This window comes from Sardina pilchardus, chromosome 24, assembly GCF_963854185.1.
Source record: "Sardina pilchardus chromosome 24, fSarPil1.1, whole genome shotgun sequence".
In the NCBI taxonomy this organism is placed as follows: domain Eukaryota; kingdom Metazoa; phylum Chordata; class Actinopteri; order Clupeiformes; family Clupeidae; genus Sardina; species Sardina pilchardus.
In genome coordinates, this window is record NC_085017.1 from 360,001 (window position 1) to 380,675 (window position 20,675).

General features: G+C 40.9%; 2 protein-coding genes across 4 annotated transcripts in view; both read right to left on the reverse strand.

Annotated features, from left to right (window-relative positions):
- Positions 1 to 20,675, reverse strand: part of kcnh8 (potassium voltage-gated channel, subfamily H (eag-related), member 8) — a 61,608-nt gene that overhangs the window by 8,927 nt on the left and 32,006 nt on the right. Inside the window, exons 9-11 of the mRNA XM_062530077.1 lie at positions 10,318 to 10,545; positions 6,806 to 7,005; positions 406 to 655 (exon numbers count right to left, since the gene is read on the reverse strand). Coding sequence (XP_062386061.1) covers positions 406 to 655; positions 6,806 to 7,005; positions 10,318 to 10,545 — 678 coding nt within the window. The remainder of the gene's footprint in view (positions 1 to 405; positions 656 to 6,805; positions 7,006 to 10,317; positions 10,546 to 20,675) is intronic.
- Positions 12,867 to 17,178, reverse strand: LOC134072896 (uncharacterized). Of its 3 annotated transcripts, none has more exons than XM_062529777.1 (6): positions 16,327 to 17,178; positions 16,178 to 16,225; positions 15,963 to 16,028; positions 14,801 to 14,866; positions 14,036 to 14,101; positions 12,867 to 13,781 (listed from the first exon to the last, which is right to left on the reverse strand). In XM_062529777.1, exons 1-6 carry the CDS (start codon positions 17,126 to 17,128, stop codon positions 13,669 to 13,671), a joined length of 1,161 nt encoding a protein of 386 aa, XP_062385761.1. In that variant the 5' UTR covers positions 17,129 to 17,178; the 3' UTR covers positions 12,867 to 13,668. The 3 variants fall into 3 exon arrangements, with proteins under 3 accessions (XP_062385761.1, XP_062385760.1, XP_062385759.1); XM_062529776.1 differs by having other exon boundaries at positions 16,178 to 16,228; XM_062529775.1 differs by having other exon boundaries at positions 16,178 to 16,237.

Below are 20,675 nucleotides of genomic sequence, written 5' to 3' on the forward strand. Positions count from 1 at the left end.
GAAATATGCAAGCATAAAACAAGCGAAAACAAAAAGCGAAACCGAAAACGGAGATGAAATCGCCAATCCTGCATAGTTTCTCTTTAATGTGTTGTGTGGGCAGTGGTCCTTATTTAATTACTTATTTTTCTGATTTTATTTTACTTGTTTTATTTTCTTATCTTATTTTATTATTTGATCTTGTTATTTTATATCATTTTATTACTTTTATCCTACTGTTATTTTTGTATTACTTTTAAATTTTTACTTTTATTTTTTATCATTATTCTACTGTTGTCATTACTGTTGTGTTGTACAGCACTTTGGAAACCCTGTGTTTGCTTAAATTGTGCTATATAAATAAAGTGGATTGGATCGCATTGAATATATATCACTGTGATGACCATCAGTGTGCGACAGACTGACCGAGGATGGCGAGCACCATGCCATCCTTGAGCACCTCCATGGAGCCCGAGCAGACGAAGAAGAGGGCCTGGAGCGCATCGCCCTGCCGCAGCAGGTACTCGCCAGGTGCGCAGAACGTCGTCTTGATGTGTAGCGAGAGCGATCGCAAGCAGCCACGGCTCGCCGATGAGAACACCGACAGCTCCAGGATCTCCTTGTTCAGGTGCATGGTGATGTCCGAACGCAGCTCGTCTGGGAAGTCCTTCAAGAGCTAGAGAGAGAGAAACAGAAGGAGAGAGAGAGAGACAGACAGACAGACAGACAGACAGACAGAGAGAGAGGTGGAAAGAGAGAGAGACAAAGAGGGAGACTTACTGTAGCACAAAAAAAGAATGTGTCGTGTGTAAGTCTGTTAACAATAGCAGTTTTAACTTTAACACTCTTTCATTCAAATGAAGTGTCAGCATTTTGTTAAATTCTAAACTAAACTAAACATTATTATTACTTTGCCATTATTGTCACTATTAAACACACACACTTTCAGTTTTCACATGGTTCTTTACAGAACATACACAAAGCACACAGGTAGAGGAGTGATTCAGTGTATTGGATTAGAATTGGGGACAACACCTTTAAATCTCACGCTTCACTTGTGACTGACAGTGCTCCACCATCAGCCAGCTGCCATCAGTGGAACGTTCAGTCACAGAGTTCCCTCAGTGAGTCAGTCACTCACTCATTCATCTAAAGCTCCTTCTGAGAATCCGTAATTCATTCATTCATCTAAACCTCCTTCTGTGAATCAGACACTCACTCATTCAACAACCACAGTTGACCAAAGTGCTCTGCAATCAAAAGGTCAGGACCTGATAGCCGAAACCATAATGATCAGATAATTAATTCAGTCAGTCACACTCATTCATGTGGCTAAACTCTTGGTCTGGTCTACATGGAAAGTTTAGTCGCTCGTCGTGTAGCTAAACATTTGTTCTGGTACATATAGCTGGATCAGTTGTTCGTGCAACTAAACGTTTGTCCTGGTCCATACGGCTGGATAAGTTGCTTGTGTAGCTTAACGTTTGTCCTGGTCCCTACGGCTGGATATCAGTGGCTCGTGTACAGTAGCTAAGCATTTGTCCTGATCTCTACTACTGGGTCAGTTGCTTATGTAGCTAAAATGGAGCACAGCGTTAGTTCAGGCAGGTCACGGAGTCTCGCTTCCCTGGTTGGCCCATCTGACTGTCAATCTAACAGCTCAGCTGATTGCCAGCTGATTGGCCAGGCCCTGCTTTCATTGGCCAAGATCATTCAGAGCGCTTATTGAAACTACCTTTACCAATTTGCTGCCAATAGCTTTTTCTGCAATTTTGCCATCCACCTCCTCCCCTTAACCCCCTCACACTTCTGACTTATCAATGTCTTGTCATTGATGTTCGTTCTGTTCTGTCTGTATCCCATGGGGGGTTTATTGCTGCTCTCCCTGCCTTGGGCTTTCCATGTTTGAACATGGAAGGGCAGGGGGCCCCCAGAACAGAGCATACCGCCAAAATGAATATCATGCAATAGTATAATGCTATCTTGGAGACATAAGCCCCTTTCACATTCAGAAACGATACATTAGCGTTTAAGAAATAGCGGGTTCAGGGGATTTCGCAATGTGAAAGGTAGACGTTAGTCCGGGAGCCAAATGCCATAATTTAGGTGAACCTGGCTTTGTCGGTTAAAGTTTTTTTTTTTGCAGAATCTAGTAGACTAGGGGTACCTCTTTAAGATTTAAGAGGGTGCCCGGTGATATCCCTTGGGCAATTTCATATATTAAGCCTTTCTTGTCCAATGTGTTGACTATAAGGCGGATATACTACAGGTGAATAGGGTAAAAAAATTAACAAGCAGATATCACTATGAAACTTCACCAGTTGATTACTTAGATCAATATGAAAAATAAATGTATTACAAGTTTTCTGAAATTTAATGTTTGAATATGCAAATTAGGTATGATGTAATTAAATATGCGCTGATTTGCATAAACGTAAAAAGATCAAATCTGAACATTGGACAAAGCCAGCTTAAATTTTTTTCTTTTCATTTTGTTGACATAAGAGATGAAAAGTATTTTAGAGAGGGAATTATAGGTATCTCATTTAGTTATTCAGTAAATCAGAAAATACTATACCAGCCTTTAAAAAATCCATTTTCGCCATGTTTTTTGGAATAAAATGTAAATCAGGCTAAGAATCATATATCAACAAACCCCTCTGCAAAATCCTTCTAAACATGATTAGGTATAAGACTGAAAAGTTTGGTGTATGTAGATGCTTGTGAAGTGGAGATTTTGTTCTTCGAGTGAGAGAAGAAACTCATCCATATCCGCCTTATATTCAACACATTGGACAAGAAAGGCTTAATATACGAAATTGCCCAAGGGATATCACCGGGCACCCTCTTAAATCTTAAAGAGGTACCCCTAGTCTACTAGATTCTGCAAAAAAAAAACCTTTAACTGACAAAGCCAGGTCTGACCCCATGGCTCCCTGACTACGTGTTCTGGTCCCGGGGTTGTCTGAAGCCGGTTTCAGAGGCGAGTTATGGGAGGCGTTGCCTAACAGCACGTCACACGCAATTTGGGAGGGAACAATGACGTTAAGCATGCCTTGGACCTCGGAGGTAAACTGATAAACACAACTGTCATAGTCCAACGTGGTTTAGCTTCCAAATGATGGCGGGCCACTTGTTATGTTATTTGAATGCCAAATGAGGTCCTTTTGTTCGCCGAAGGACACGCTGCCCACCCTCCTACGTTGGGGGAGAGGAGGAGGAAGAGGAGGAGGAAGAGGAGGACGAGGCTGTTGCCAAGTGACAGGGTGAAAAATGGAGAAGAATCTGCATTTGGAGGAGTACAGAGGAATGCCTGGGTGGAGGTGTGTGCGTGTGTGTGAATAGGAATGCCGGGTGAGAGGGAGTGGGGGGGCAGTAGGATGTGTGTGTGTGTGTGTGTGTATGTGTGTGTATGTATGTGTGTGTGTGTGTGTGCGCGCGTATGTGTGTGTGTATGTGTGTGTATATTTGTGTATATGTGTGTGTGTGTGTGTGTGTGTGTGTGTGTGTGTGTGTGTGTGTGTGTGTGCATGTGTGTGTGTGATGAGATGGGTAGCGCGACAGGGACACCCCGGCAGCTATCGGCATATCAGTGTCATCTTGTTAGACGTGTAAGTAGGGAAATGAGTAATGACGCCTGTCCACTCCCCCCCCCACCACCCAACACTAGGAGCAGGATAGCCCACCTGTCCTTTAGGGCCAGCGCTAACTATTAATCAACAGGCATGTCTGCAGACGCCCCAGGCCCCTCGGCAGCAGACTGTAGGAAGTAGGAAGTAGGTCACACCGTGAAACAGTGGTCCAGCCTGGTTAGACAGGCTCCTTAATTAACGACTGCGGTCCTCGTTAGCACAGAACAACTCTATTATATGAGAGTGAGGTGTATTGTGAAGAGTTAGAGATGGATCGTCTCTTTGCAAGGTTATTGTAACTGTGATTTATTTCAGTTATGGACATAATGTTACCCTCAGAACTAATAGTGATTAGCTTCCAGTGCATTATATGGGTAGTTGACATCTGGCCAAGAAAAAGTGTTTTTTTTGGAAAACATCGTTTTTTAAGAAAAAAGAAAAATATTTATGTAGTATAGAAACTGTAGTTTCAGAAAATAATAGTGGTCACTGATTTTGTCAATGACCTCACATGTTTTTTTCCACGTTTACACTCATCTGCACTATGAATGTGTCCTATGGTGTGACATTTAAAAAGTACTAAGAAATGATATTGAATAACATTAAAAAATACAAAAAACATAATTGCTCACATTACTAAATCATTAATTTCTTCAAATGATATTTATTTCGCATAAAAGTACTAATTAAAATCATTTTCACCATGAATAGATGAACTTGATTGACTTTTTCCTATGAATGTCGATACATTTTTTTCCGCCAACCTTACAAAACTGTTTGAAATTGTACCTATTTAAGAGGAGATATTATTGGAGCTCCCCTAATGTCAAACCTGGCTTTAAAAAAAATACATTTTGAAATTAAGGATGTTTTTCTGTTGTTTTATGTTTGTCACACTATAGGACAAAATGTCACACCGAAGGACAAAGATAGTTATTGCATGAAGTGAGTCAGAATATATGAAGTGTTTATTGTAACAGCGATAAAGGAGGAGATTTGTTGGACAAGTGTTGCTCTTTTCAGGGTTTTTTTTTATGACGACCCATTGTCAGTCAATAGTAATAGTACTTAAATGTGGTGAACTAATTTGTTGACTATGAAACCACGGTGAAGTTTCACTTTGAGTTCAAATAATAGGTGAGTGCAAATGCGTAGGCTATACTCTGCTAGTCACAAACAGGTTTTAGTAAAGCAAGGTTTAGTGGAATCCCTGTTCCGTATAGTCTTGTGTGCATGAGATTCCTTCAAATTTGCTGCTGTTTGAAGCTGCATTGTTTGCTGTTAAAGGGAATGATAGATATTATTCTCATTGGTTTAAAGGATGTTACGCCCAAAACACACCCATGACTGATTAAGAGACATAAGAACAACCCTTTTGTGTCCAGCACCTGATCACAAAATCACACCATTTAATTAGTGAATGTGGACTGCCACGCCTTTATTGTCTATAAACGTTGTGCTTCTAACCATCAGTTTTTGATCACCAAAAGAGGGACCATAATCCTCAATAGGGAAATTCCATTTTAAAACATTGCATAACATTCACGTAGTCCACTGTATCTAAAACATCCCTACTGAAAAAAATAGCAAGAAACCAATTTATGTTTATAGCTGGTTTTAGCTGGTTTTTGCTGGTTTTCTTCTAGCTATTGCTGGTCTTTGCTAGTATAACTGGTTAGGCCACCAGGTGGACATGCTGGCGTGACCATCTATGGAAGCTGGTCATGCTGGTGTGACCAGCCTGTCGTGTGGGATACAGCTGGTGTGAGATGGTCATGCTAGTGACAAGCCTGCCAAGCTTGACATTGTAGGTGTAAGATGGCCATACTGGTTTGCTAGAATGACCAACATAAGCTGGCATGACCAGTAAAAACCAGCAATGTAGACCAGCGACACCAACTAATGACCAGCATGAGATGGTACGACAAGCAAAGCTGCAGGTATGTTTTTGCAAGAGTTTTGCTGGTCTATAGCTGGTTAACCATCATAGGGTGGTCAAACAAGCTGGTTAACAAGCTGGTCAACCAGCAAACCACCTTAAGCTGGTCAGGCTGTTTTTTTCTGCTGTAAGAGCAGTTTTTAAATCATACTTGACACAATCATCTACAATGACATTCTATTCCTTGGTGGCAACACTGGAAGTTCTGCGGCAGGTTGGGCCACAGGTCCTGCAGGGAGGTTCTTTCTGTTATAAAAAAAAAAAACAACCTTTTAGTATTTACTTTATATTATAGTTGTTTTAGTAACACTTCAGAACATTTTATGTCAGTACATTTGAATTTAAGTCATTATTATGTGTCACACCAAAGGACATTTCCTGTCACACCAAAGGACTTTTAAGCTTTGGTGGCAGTTAATGACCATGCTAATACTAACTGAACTGTCATTAGCAACTCACATCATGCATTTGCATAATATTACATAGTCCTGCTGTTAAAAATAAAAATTTGAATTAAAAAATGACATTTAGGGGGGTCACACCAAAGGACAAAAAAACTTAACAACTTCAGTGATCTGAAAACATAGTTGAATATTTGAAAAATTCTGAGAAAAATACTCACCATGTTCACTGCTCCTGGGCTTCATTGGGGTCTTCAGTCACATGACCTTGAATGGCGTCTTTCAACTAAATGTAGTTGTCCATGATATTGGCCAACTTAACATCAGGTTATTGCATAACACCAAAGGACATTTTTTTCTGTGACGAACTTTACGGAGTTCCTACCATTTAAGAAATGTATGTATGGGAAAAGTGATTGCCACTTAGTGAAATAGACACTTGCACAATTATGCCAGGAGCGTTCATTAACATTTTTAAACATTATTTCCCCTATTTATAAAAGTTAATATTTATATAATTATGTTGTCTACCATCACACCATAGGACAATTGTAAGGTTTGGCTCAAATTTCTGAAAAAACGATAAATAACTCAGGTATTAAAACAACAAATTCATGTAAAACAAGAAAATGTTTAACCTTTTACAGTATTTTAAATTATGAAAATGTGAAATTAATTATCTTTTATCTTCTGTGACGGTGAAAAAGCCACGTCATGTCATCTACCCATATCCTGACATTTCTGAAAGGTGTGTGTGAGTGTGTGTGAGTGTGTGTGTGTGTGTGTGTGTGTGTGTGTGTGTGTGTGTGTGTGTGTGTGTGTGTGTGTGTGTGTGTGTGTGCATAATGTGTTACCTCATTGGAGTCGATGCCGTTGTTGACTGACCAGGTGGTCTGGAAGTACTCCAGCATGCGCTGCTTCAGCTGCTGGGGGAGGTGGTGCACACGGATGAAGTCCTTCAGGTCTTTGGTGCGCGTGTGGTACAGAGACCAGCGTGAGTACATCCTCTGGATGATCGCCGTCACGTTACCAAACACCAGAGCATGCATCAGAGCTGACAACACACACACACACACACACACACAAAATTATACTTTTGTATAATGTATAGTAGAGTCAGATTGTATCATAATGTGTAGTATTAGGATAGGTTAAGGTCACATGGTAGGGCAAGCACTGACTTACAGGCGGGGCTTCAGTTATGTCAATACCTGTGGCTAATTAGGCTAAATTGGGCAGCTGTCGAGGGTTCTTGGCCCCACAATTAGTTTCCAGTCCTTCGGGAAAGATTAGCGGCCTATGTTTTACCTCGTGTTTTGGTGCCTGTTCCAAGTCCTGCAGACTTGGCCCCATCTCATTTTAAACCACCCCACCCAACAAACTGAACTCAGCCTAAACATTAGGAACCATCGCCTGGGCTATTCAGGAGACATCGGGTGACCTATACCGGGTCAGCGAGAGCCACAGGTGAGTGACCTCTCACTAGAGCTCTGCCACAGCTGACACACACACATTCACACTCACACACGGTACAGTACATGTAGGTCTTACTTCCACGTCGGTACATCACACAGGGCCAGTGTGTAGGTCAGTTCTAGCTCTTCCTATAGGTATACGTTGCGGTCCGAGGGCAGCTAACTATGCTCTAGACAACACTGCATTTGTTTGAATTCTGCTCAAAGGCTGTATCGTAACAATAGTATTAAGTACTACTGTAAATACTGTAGTGTAGACAGATTGTATATCTCAGTAGTATTAAGTATAGTATAGGCAGATTGTATATCTCAATGTAAAGTATTACAGTTTTTTTCAATCGCTAACAAGCGTTTGTCCATTCATTTGACACTTTTTCAAAACTCTAAACACAGACTCTCACCTACAAAACACAATTGGCCAAATGGATCATTTTCCACCACATTTTGTTACACTAACTCGTCATTTCTCTGCACACACTAACTTTACCAAAACACTGGAAACCTGACTCAAAATGAAGTTATTTTGTCAAAGAATGAAGCTTGTTTTCACTTCACAAGATACATGCAGTCAATCAGAGTACACTAGGTTTCAAAATACTGGCTACTGTTGACATTACAAAAACGGCATAGACTTTTATGTTTCAGTTTTACAGGTATTTGCATGCAAAACATGCAATCCAACATTTGTACACTAAATTTCTTGGTTGGGAACTGTATGTCCAGATGTCCACATTCAAATACATTCCAGTAAAAAGCAAATCTTTTTTATTATTATTATTTTTACTGTTCATTAGGCCTACAGGAGGTGCAGTATAAATACTGTTTACAGTAGACTATGATAGAACCGAAAAAGCTTTACAGCATTGCAGTGAACAAAATATCCATGAAACACCATGAGCATTCTGAACAAAAAAACAACAGCAAAAAGCCCAGATAAAAAGGGGGTGAACAAAAAAAAAGCACAATATTACTGTGTCTAATCTCTGCACCTGCTCCTCTCAGTGCTCCTGCACCTCTCACTGCATCTCTCACTGGGCCTGCTCTTCTCCCTGGGCCCCTTACTCTTACTCTTCCTCGTCCAGACATTACGGTATTTGTCTTACAGTATTCAGTTTCTGCTTCCAAAAACATCACCTCCTCTTTTCACTGTGCAAGTGTCAATGTAATAGAGAGCGATAACCCCTGCCACTGAGTCTAAGATAGACTGGAATCAGCTGTGGTTGGCCCAATTTACCCAACATAAATCATCTGTGTGTCAATTATTCGATTGTTTGTTTATTATCAGCTGAGATATATTGCTTTTGAATTGATAACATTGCAGAAACAGAGGTTTTTATACTGTATCTGAGGTTTGGAATATTGTGTTAACTATTGTGGGATGTTGTGTGTTAACATTCGAAAATAATACAAAAACGATCCATTATTTTGTTGGGAGGTATAGTTTGTCTGTTAAGAAAATGTAAGCATTGTGAAAATGTATTCACTGACTGCATACTGTGTGAAAACAACGTGAAATGTGTGAATGGTATGGCCACAAAAGACCGATGCTGTGCTAACTGTGTTTAGAGTTTTGAAAATGTGTCAACTGAATGGACAAACGCTTGTTAGCGACTGAAAAAAACTGTAAGTATAGTGTCGGCAGATTGTATCACAATATATAGTATTGTGGTCCTGTATGAGTGTGTGTGTGCATATCATATCATCTATGACAGCCTGAAAGTATGAGAGTAAGGAATTACTGAAGGGAAAGAATGATTATGTGTGTGACTGTGATAGCCATACAGCACTAGACTGTCAATTACTTTCTCATGGGAGTATGTGTGCATGTGTGTTTGGGTATGTGTGAGTGTGTGTGTGTGTGTGTGTGTGTGTGTGTGTGTGTGTGTGTGTGTGTGTGTGTGTGTGTGTGTGTGTGTGTGTGTGTGTGTGTGTGTGTGTGTGTGTGTGTGTGTGTGTGTGTGTGTGTGTGTGTGTGTGTGTGTGTGTGTAACATTGCCTCCAGCAGTGAAGGACATTTGCACAAAATAACTTCATGAATATTGAAACAGCTCACATGACCTAAAATGAACCCAATAAAATTTCGGCTCACCTTCTTCTCTCTCTCTCTCTTTCTCTCTCTCTCTCTCTCTCTACATTTCTATCTCTCTTTCACCCCCTCTCTCTCCCTCCCTCTTTCTTTCTCTCTCTTTCCCACTTTGTCTCTGTCTCTCTCTCTGGGATCTCTCCATTCCTACTCCACCTTAACCACTATGACACACTGTGATTGAGAATAAAACAGAGAGACAGCAAGACTAAAGACCCTATAGTGTGACCACAATTACTTTCTCTCTCTCTCTTCTTTCTCTATCTCTCTATCCTTTCCCTCTTCTTATTGATTCTCCCTGATCCTTCCTGTCTCTCTTCCTTACTTTCTTACATGCCGTATTTCTGTCAGTATGTTCTTTTGTTCTTTCTATGTGAGCAGAGATCCACCCTCTGTCTTGTTCCCTGTCTTTTCCTGTCTTTATCCCCCTATACCCCCCTTCTCTCTCTCTTTCTCTCTCTCTCTCTCTCTCTCTCTCTCTCTCTCTCTCTCTCTCTCTCTCCCTTTTTCCCCTTTGACCTTGTTGAGCATGGAGATAGAAAAGAACATCTTTTGTGTGTGTCTGTGTGTGTGTGTGTGTGTGTGTGTGTGTGTGAGCGTATGCTAACCTCCAATGAGCATGGTGCAGATGGAGAAGATCATCTGCGTGTCAGTGTTGGCCAAAATGTGTGTGTGTGTGTGTGTGTGTGTGTGTGTGTGTGTGTGTGTGTGTGTGTGTGTGTGTGTGTCTGTGTGTGTGTGTGTGTGTGTGTGTGTGTGTGTGTGTGTGTGTGTGTGTGTGTGTGTGTGTGTGTGCGCGCGCGCTAACCTCCTATGAGCATGGTGCATATGGAGAAGATCTTCTCGGCGTCGGTGTTGGCTGAGACGTTGCCGAAGCCCACGCTGGTCAGGCTGCTGAGGGTGAAGTAGAGCGACGCGATGTAGACGCTCCGCAGGGAGGGGCCTCCGCTAGCCACGCCCCCAGACACGCCCACTGTGCTGTTCACACTGCTGCTGTATGGAGCTTCCAGACGCTTACCCAACTCATGCAGCCAGCCTGAAACACACACAAACATACACACACCATTACACACGTATGCATAGACACACAAACACACCATGACACACATGCATAGACACACATACACACGTACACCATTGCACACATGCATAGACACACACACACACACACACAAACACACCACACACTACCACACACACACACACACACACACACACACACACAAACACACCACACACTACCACACACACACACACACACACACACACACACACACACACACACACACACACACACACACACACACACACACCATTACACACACACACACACACCATTACACACACGTACAACTATGGGGGGGGGGGGGGGACATGTATGTGTCCTGGGGCCCAGTGGCTGCTATCCCATCCATGGTGATGAAGAGCACCTACAGTACAGTGTGTGTGAGGGCTGCTAGAGAGTGCAGTGCAGCTAATGGTGACCCAGACGAGGTGAGGCCAGGCTGAGCTGAGGGGCAGATGGGGATTGCCCCGGGGGCATCTGCAGCTCTGACCTGAGATCAGTGGGCAGCGCAGACAGACAGACAGACACACACACACACACACACACACACACACACACACACACACACACACACACACACACACACACACACAGCCACTTCCAGCACCAGGGCCTGCTCCAGAGACCCAATTATACCTCACTCAGGAGCTCTGCCTCTGGGTATGTCCCTCTCACACACACACACACACACACACACACACACACACACACACACACTCTCTCTCTCTCTCTCACAGTCTCTCTCACACACACTCACTCTCTCTATCTCTCTCTCACACACACACACACACACACTCTCTCTCTCTCTCTCTCTCATGCAAACACACACACACACACACACACACACACACTCTCTCTCTCTCTCTCATGCAAACACACACACACACACACACACACGCACAGACACACACATGTATGCACATCTACAAACAATTTAACTTTCTTATACTCTCCCTCTCACACACACACACACACACACATTCTCTCTCTCTTTCTCTCTCTCTCTCTCTCTCTCTCTCTCACACACACACACACACACACACACACACACACACTCACACACACACACACACCATTTCTTATCTCTGACTCTCAATCTTTCAATCTGAAAACAGACCCACTTCACAGGCACGGTGTGGTCAGTAAAACACACACACACACACACACACACACACACACACACACACACACACACACACACACACACACACACAGGACATGTAGCTGTATAAAACATTGCTGACACACAGGACTAGTGGAGTAGTATTAGTACAGTGCAAACACACATTCACACACATTCTCATACACACACACACACAGTCAAGGACATACTGTAGCTGTATGAAACATTGTTGACACAATCACTGAAGTTGAAATGTTTGTCTTTCTTGAAGAAAATAAAAAAGAGACAAAACTGTATGTAGGATGTACAAATATGTAGTTGAATATGTACGTAGTTATAGCTGCTGTAAAGTTTTAATGATCTCCAAATGCTGGTACTGGGAGAGACAGGTGGTGTCTGGTACTGATCTGAGAACTACTGGTTTAATATATGCTCGGGTGTGTGTGTGTGTGTGTGTGTGTGTGTGTGTGTGTGTGTGTGTGTGTGTGTGTGTCCCATATAGAGACAGTTGCAGGTTGTTGCGTAACACAGCGGTGTCCAGGTGATATGATGGAGCTCCAGAGTGTTGCAGTACCATTAAGGCAGAGAATAATGTACAGTACACACACAAACACACCACACACTACCACACACACTCACACACTACCACACACACACACACACACACACACACACACACACACACACACACACACACAGACACACAGACACACACACACACACACACAGACACACCTATACCCGTTTGTCGGGCTAAGAGGACAATTTACGAAAATTTTCGTAAATCAGACTTAACACAGGGATACAGGGACACAGGGTTCCCGTGGTGCTAGAGCTACAAAACACATATCAAACGTCATGAAAAAAATCAGGGAACCTATACAACGTTTAAAATTAAAAGATTTCCTTGCCAAACCTGAGATATAAAAAAAAGCCGTTTTTCAGACTTTTTAGTGGTTTGTAAAGACTTTTCTAAAACAGGGTCTATAAGGACAGTGTGGTGTACAAGGTCAGTGATGTCATCATACACATACACTGAGTATAACCTGCTTTGAAAGGACACAAGGTCTGTAAGGCCAGGTCACACACATACACCGAGTATAACCTGCTTTGAGAGGACACATGGATTACTAGGCCATAGTGACTAAGGCACACCATTATAATAATATTGAATATATATTAAGAGGTAATTTTGTTTTCTTTGTTGACCTACAGTTGTACATTACAATTTGGCACATAAGCTGAACTACAGTAAGTGTAAATAACTCATCACATCGGGATATAATTTGCAGATAATGTACATAAGGTGCACAATCACGCCATTCTACACTTCTTCATCTAGAAAACATCAGCACCTCCAATCAAATACGGTCAAGCTACACAACCCCACCAGCACTTATCTTTGTATCCTTCCTCACTAGTATTATGGAGGTTTCCATGTCCTGAACCAACTGCCAACCTGCAATCATGCTTCACATCCCCACTGCAACTGGCGTGTCCAGAGTCTGCCATTGCCCATTGCACAGAATCACACATAACCTGAGAAGAGAGCCTTTTTTTGTAGGTTTGTCATTATTAACACACCACACAATATTTGCTGTATCACTGAACTGTATTTGGTCACCTCAAGATTCTGTTCCTTAGCAAAGGACAGCATTGTAGAAATAAATAAAGCAAAATAAAATGAATCCTTACATTAAAAGGTCCAGGCTAACCACAAAGCAAAACAAACAAACAAACAAACATCTGCCTGGGAGCAATATAAATTAAGTGACCTAAATTTCTGAGAACAAGACATAAACTTATAAAATATTAGACCCAAGTCTCAGGCTAGCCAAAAGTGCATTTAGTGTTTAGCCTTTGAATGCCTTTTAAAAGTCAAGCCTCTGTTGCGTACAAAATATCGAATGTTTTGAATGGATCTTGTCTCCAACACAGGGTGTTCCTTTTCCTTGCACTTCAGGCACTGCTCACTGGTGAGTGACACCGTTTTCAATAAAAGGCCTCATATGTTTCATCACAGCTTGTATCTCCTCCTTGGACCATGGTCTCTTCACACACCGTCTTGATGAAACACGGAAACCTGAACAATTACAAAAAAGATGAGAAGAAATGAAAAGATAAAAGATCCTTCAACGTGTACAGTACATGCAGGCAGGGATGTTGCTGTTCAAAATTGCCAAACAAACTGGAACTTGTGTCGACAAAATGTGTGTGATAATAAAACACAAAATACATCCAGCTTCTTTATATGCTTTATATGTCTAACCAAACATAATTTGGTGTAGACTGCACATTAGCAAGCATGCCTAGTGATGGAGAGCATTTAAATAATACCTTGAGTGACTGAGTCAGGGAGATGAGGTGAACTAGAAGTCACACAGACAGAGTTCCACAGGTCATCTAAAAAAAAAATTGTGCAGTATAAGTGTATGGGCTTAAAGAGCCTACCTGCGGACCAATCAAAACTGTAATATATTCTACTGCCATGCACATAACAAGCAGACAGACAATTCTGTATTCTAATAACTAAAACTCATGGCAAAGTTGTTAAACTGGATGGAGAGCGTGACTGCAACAATACCTTGAGTGATAATTTTACTAGGAAATGATGTAGATGTACACAGGCCAAGTCTTCCCTGTTGTTTTAAAATGATCATGCAAACTACTTAAGACATCAAAATACTAAATCACAAAGCATATGTGTCACAATGAAGAGAGATGACAAAAAGATAGCAATCGTACTAGTAGCAAATTCCTGACTAAAACATTTTTTAATATACTCTAATGAACCCACAAATCCAAGCTCATGAGATACGTTGGGCAAACGTTGGGTCCATTATTGAAATTATACCTGTTATAATATGACTGATTGAATGACTTTGTTTGTTTGCTGTTACCCTATATTAATTGTTTATTTTCATTAGGTTATTGCTTGAATTTATATTTTAGTTTATGTTGCTATTCTCCCTACTGTAGTCTGACCAACTTTTTGAAATTGTTCGCTGTTAAATCAATTATTGTATTGTTTTTATTTGTATGTCGCTTTGGACAAAGGCATCTTCCAAATAGCAAAAGCAATAACCATAACCATAACCATACCTTGAGCTGCGGTCTCAGAGAGGTGAGGCGATCCACAAGTTCCAGCAGCCAACATTACTTCATTGTCTGAAAACAAGACAAAAAAGGCAAAACAAACAATGGCATCAACTACACAGCAAGGAGGGTAGGCAATAGAAAATATTTGAAATAACATTAGGCTGTTATCTTAATGTATAAAAAAGCCTATTTTAAAGGAACAGTCCACCGTTTTTTCATATTAAACTACGCTATTCCCTTAACTAAGACGAGTTGATACATACCTCTCGCATTTCAATGCCTGCACTCACTGGCTCTGGCGCGCGGCGCTACTTTGATAGCACTTAGCGTCCAGTTCATTCATTAGGATCCAAACAGAGATGAAGTTAGAAGCAACCAAACACCTTCACGTTTTCCCTATTAAAATACAGTTACATAAGTAGTTACACGACTAGTTAGTGACACAAAATAAAACATGGCGCTTTTCTAAGTGGGTAAGAAGGAGAACTATAATGTGTGGCGGACTAGTAATTGGGAGCACTTCGACTCTGCGCAGTAGTATCTTCACTCCAAAATGAAACTGAAAGTGCAAGAGTGATGATATTACTGCGCCGAGTCAAAGTACTCCCAAGTGTTATTCCGCCACACAATATAATTATCCCTCTTACCTGCTTAGAAATGCACGTTTTATTTTGTCTCACCATACTTGGTCGTGTGACTACTCGTGGAACTGTATTTTAATACAAAAATGGGAATTTAGGGAAAACATGAAGGTGTTTGGTCGCTTCTAACTTCACCTCTGTTTGGATCCTAATGAATGAACTGGGTTACCTAGAGTACTATCAAAGTAGCGCCGTGCGTCAGAGCCTTTGAGTGCATGCATTGAAACCTGAGAGGTATGTATCAACTCGTCTTAATTAAGGGAATAACGTAGTTTAATATGAAAAAACGGTGGAGTGTTCCTTTAAATATTTCACCAATACAAAATACTAACCATAAAGCATATGTGTCACAATGAAGAGAAATTAAAAGAAGTTATGCTTCTAACAAAGTTTCTAACAAACATACTACTGGCAAATTCCTGACTAAAACAATTTTAATATACTCTGATCTAATGAACCCACAGATCCCAGCTCATTACATGAGATATGTTGGGCAAACTTTGGGTCCATTATTGAGATTATACCTTGAGCTGCGGTCTCGGAGAGGTGAGGCGATCCAAAAGTGCCAGAAGCCAATATTTCTTCATTGTCTAACAACAAAACAAAACAAAAAAACAATGGCATCAACTACACAGCAAGGAGGGTAGGCAATAAAAAGTTTACACATTTGAAGCCAATTTTAAATATTTCACTTATAGAATTACAAAATCCGCATTTTGGGACCCCATTTGAACATTACCTTGCAGAGTGGAAACATCGGGGAGTTGCTGTGATCCTGTATCCATATCTTCTGTGTCATCTATTAAATGACAATGTAAAAATGTTATTACACCATCAACCATATACACATACACCAGGTATATTCAACAAAATGTAAATGATGCATACCACCGATTCCATCAAGAGATTTTCCTTGAATATCCTTCACACTTCCCTTCTCCATAGCCATAAGCAGTTTTGAGATCTTAGCCAGCTGAATTGTTGATTGGGGCAGTCGATAGTACTCTATATGCACCCTGATGTCATGGCCGAGAAAATCGGCCAGCTGGTCCAGTTCATTATCTTTCAAGTTCATGACTTGGCTTATTGTGGCGATCTGTTTGCGAAGGTTAGTTGATCTGAGGTTTTGAGGATCTTCGGCTCCACAAGCATCTGCAAATTGACCAAACTGCCCTCTGTAGTGACCAAGACTACAAGGAACAGCGAAGAGGTAATCGTTGTTTTCAGTAACTCCACACTCTTTCCTCTTACTAATGAGGGGTGACAGGTTAGCGGTCATATCAGGAGTCAGGATCACCGCAACATTTCGTCCTTTTTCCCCCCTCAATTCCACTCTGGCGAATTGTTTGCAAAGTCTCCTCTCAACTTCTGTAAGCCCAGTGCTTATGTCATCGTTAAGTTGTGACATGTCACGATCTTCAACATTTTTTACAGTCATTCGCGCCACTTCACCTGGATTATCGGCTAGTTTCTCCTTAGCCAATTCCACTTGCTGACCAAGATGTAACTGTATCTTCTGAACGTCTTTGGCCAGTGGAAGCCTGGTGCTCTTGTTGCATTTGGCCTCGCTCAGGTTTGATAAGGCAGAATGGGAAACTAATTCAGACCACTTTGTTTTCTGAAGTGTATGAAACCTCTTGATGGAATCGATCCCCTCTTGGTCCTCTTCCATGAGGGCACGACACATCATGAGGTCACTTATCTTTCTGAGAGAATGCCCAATTTTCAGGGCCAAACTTGGGGCTTTGAATGTGTTGTTTTGGTGATCAAAACCAGAAACTCTCTTGACGGCACTAGTAAGAATGAAGAAGTTGCCTGGTTTTATTGCCTCTTCCATGTTATGGATTCTAGTTGTGTGGCGCAAAGTCACAAGTAATCTCCCAAGTTCCCTTACTTTCTGTCTTATATACTCATGCTTTGATCTGTCACTCCCATGTTTATTAAAGAGGGACTGGGCAAACTGCATGAGATAATGATCATTCCTTACTGCAGAGGACACTGCATCCTTGTGCATTTTGCCCAGCACTGACCAAAGTTCACTTGAGATTGGCTGGGACATTGTAGATTGAGCAGATGCTATGCCAAAGACTCTCTCTCTCAACTTGGGTCCCTCTTCAACATTATTCTCGGGTCTCAGAGCACATCTTTTCATATGTCGAGAAAGTTCTTTTCTGGATATCATACCCTTACAGTACAAGCAGTAATCATACGTCTCAGAGCTGCTGCTCTGTTTGGAACTCCTTTTCACTTTAAGACAGCCTGATCCTGTGGTTTTAACGACTGAGTTATGCTTGAAGTTGCCAAGGTTTCGGAATTTTTCAAGAAGAACCTTTCTGTCCTTTGATGATTTGGGGAACTGGAGTGCCTGAGCAATTTCAGCATTTTCATGTGCATGCCTCTCGAGATGACGTGCAAAGTTTGTTTGAGGTTTTCCACATAGGAAACAATAATTGACATGGCTTTTAAGGAGTTTTCCTGATTTGGTTGGGGATTTACTTTGGCTAAGAACATCCACCGTACCCTTTTCGGTACTCACTGTTTTCTGCATGTTTGACTCTGAGCTTTCTGGTTCTGGTTTGGGGTCACTTTGGAGATCACCGATAGTTTCTACATCCACCAGGAAATTCTTACAGATATCCTGTGTATTCATGTGTTCTTGTTCAGCAAAAGTATCGCCTAAATCAGGCATGTTAGTGGTATGGGACGTTTTGGATGGTTCAGGCAACTCAACACTCAACTCTGTCCCTGAGCTTTCTGAATCCGATACAGACTCTGGGATGTACTCATCATCAGATGCTGATGTTACATCATCCTGTAAAGTAGAATGAAATGAATGGAATGAAATGAATGAATTTAAAAAAACAACTCATTATATCGATATATACTTCAATGTACACTTACATCTATATCCCAGTCTTCTGAGGATTTCTGGAGGCAGTTTCTATGCCACACACCACAGCATTCTTCATAGACAAAATTAGGCAAACCACAGTGTTAGACAACAATTGAGCAGTTTCCCATGCTGACTAATCACATACTCATTTTCTTATTAAATGCAAACAGCTTCACACTTTCGAAACATATAAAATCAAGAAATGTGAACAAAATGAACTATTAAGTACAAATTTTAGTTTTAAAATTCAATTTAGACAAAAAGGACACAGGTTTCCACCATTAAGGTAGAATTCACTGGAGTGGCAGAGCATGTACATTACTCATTCAAAGTTAAAAATGCATGTTGTGATCCCACACATCACACATTAGATTGATCATATGGCATCGTCCTAACAATTAAGATACTTGAGATCCTGAATATAAAGCATCGTTACTGTAAAACAGATACATTAGTAGCCTGACCTGATCAAAGACCGATTATTTTTGTAACGTGTAATGTGCAAGGTGTGAGGCCATATAGGCCATGTTTCAAAATGCATTCTTGGCCCAAAGACTTCTGGCAGAATGGAAGAACAGAAATGCTGAAATGTTTATCCTACATAGGGATGCACCGATCCGATATTTGGATCGGATATCGGCCCCGATATGAGCAAAATAGCTGGATCGGGGATCGGAAAAAATGAGCCGATCCATGGGCCGATCCGAATTTAATATAGTCTCAAAAAAAGGCTGAGCCATGACGCGCAACCAGCCATTAAGCGCCGCTGTAGCAGCAGCTCACTGCTGCAGGTTAGAGTGTGCCTCACCTCACTGTGTGCTCTGAGTGTCTAAATTCATGGATGGGATAAATACAGATACCAAATGTTATAGGATCAACAGAATATCTATACTACCCACCATTTGTCATAGATTAATTACGATCTTCATGCGTTTTGTTGCATTTAGGCAACACGTTGTGTAACAGTCAACAAAATAGGCTACTCAAACTAAACACATTGTCATTTTCATGTCATCTGTATAAACTGTTCTTGGTATAAAGACATGCAAATGTTCAAATTGGCTGTTAAAAACGTGTCATTTATTAGATAAAACGTACAACTTCTACCGTTTACCACCATTCAAACTCCGTGTGAACTAATTAGTTTATCGTGGGGAAACTGCGGGACCGTACCACTATGAGTAAATAGAGGGGTTTTGCGGGTGACACCATTTTGGCAGGGGTGTTTCAATGTATGTCACTACAGTAATATGGGATTTATATCTGCAAAATTGTTTTTTTGTTAGATTTATTATTTAGTAATAACTGTGAACTTGAATTTGAATGCTGTTCCAAGTTGCTGCTGGTGTACAACTGTTTATTTTTAATACTAGTAATATAATCAATAATGATTATGATAATTCTAAAATAATAATAATAATAATAATAATAATAATAATACATTACCTTTATATCTAAGTGTTATTTTGTTAGATTTTTTTTAGGAAAGTAATGTTTAGTTAGGGAAAGAATGAAGAATGAAGTCAAGCCTGATGCCTTTAGTCTTTTCCACATGGTGAGGTATACAGTTTATTAATTAACAATGGTATCGGATCGGTATCGGATATCGACCGATACGCAGAGCCCAGGCATCGGTATCGGTATCGGGACTGAAAAAGTCGGATCGGTGCATCCCTAATCCTACATTAACTAAGAAGGCTTGTGGGAATAAAAGGAAAGTAATTTAAAAGCTGTGGAGACAACTAGAATCATTTGGATTGCCAATTGCTTGGTGGATCTATTGAATTAGGTCTGGATTTATTAGGCCTAAAGTTTTTGTTCATCATGACCACTACATTCTAAATTCAAAGGCGACTTGAAAAGCCCACTCGATCTATTATCAACTCAGATGCGTAAAGATAGGCCCAGTGACTTATTGGACGGCACAAATTTAGAAAATGTTAGAAAAAAAAAAAAACACTTGTAGATGCTTATTGGACATGGCCTGAGTGTTCCCATCCTGCCTTGCGCAGTGATTTGATTCACGCTGCTTAGACAGTCTGGAAGCTACTGCCCTAATTTTCGCCTGAGATAGGGGACCAATCACAGAAGAGGGGGTAAAGCAAGACGATGAGGAGCTATGCACATTTGATAGACATCCGTAGCGCCCAATGAACGGAACTGGGCATTTTTTCAAATACGAGAAAATTTACTTCTGGTTGCCAGACCACGTCTCATTTGAGAAGTGGTAGGCGCAAGCCAGGCTATATTGGACAGGCATTTCGAGTATATAGACATTCTAAGAAATGTACATGTTCGATGAAGGTTTAACTTCATCTTCAAAGTTTATGAGCATATGTGTAAT

Bases quoted from the DNA above. Each gene is read 5' to 3' on its own strand.
- LOC134072896 (XM_062529775.1), bottom strand. From the start codon at position 17,128: ATGATGTGTCGTGCCCTCATGGAAGAGGACCAAGAGGGGATCGATTCC. The intron at 14,102-14,800 runs GTATGGTTATGG...TTTTTTTTTTAG, and splicing joins CTCTGAGACCGCAGCTCAAG to ATGACCTGTGGAACTCTGTC. The intron at 13,782-14,035 runs GTATTATTTAAA...GTAATTGTTCAG, and splicing joins CCCTGACTCAGTCACTCAAG to GTTTCCGTGTTTCATCAAGA.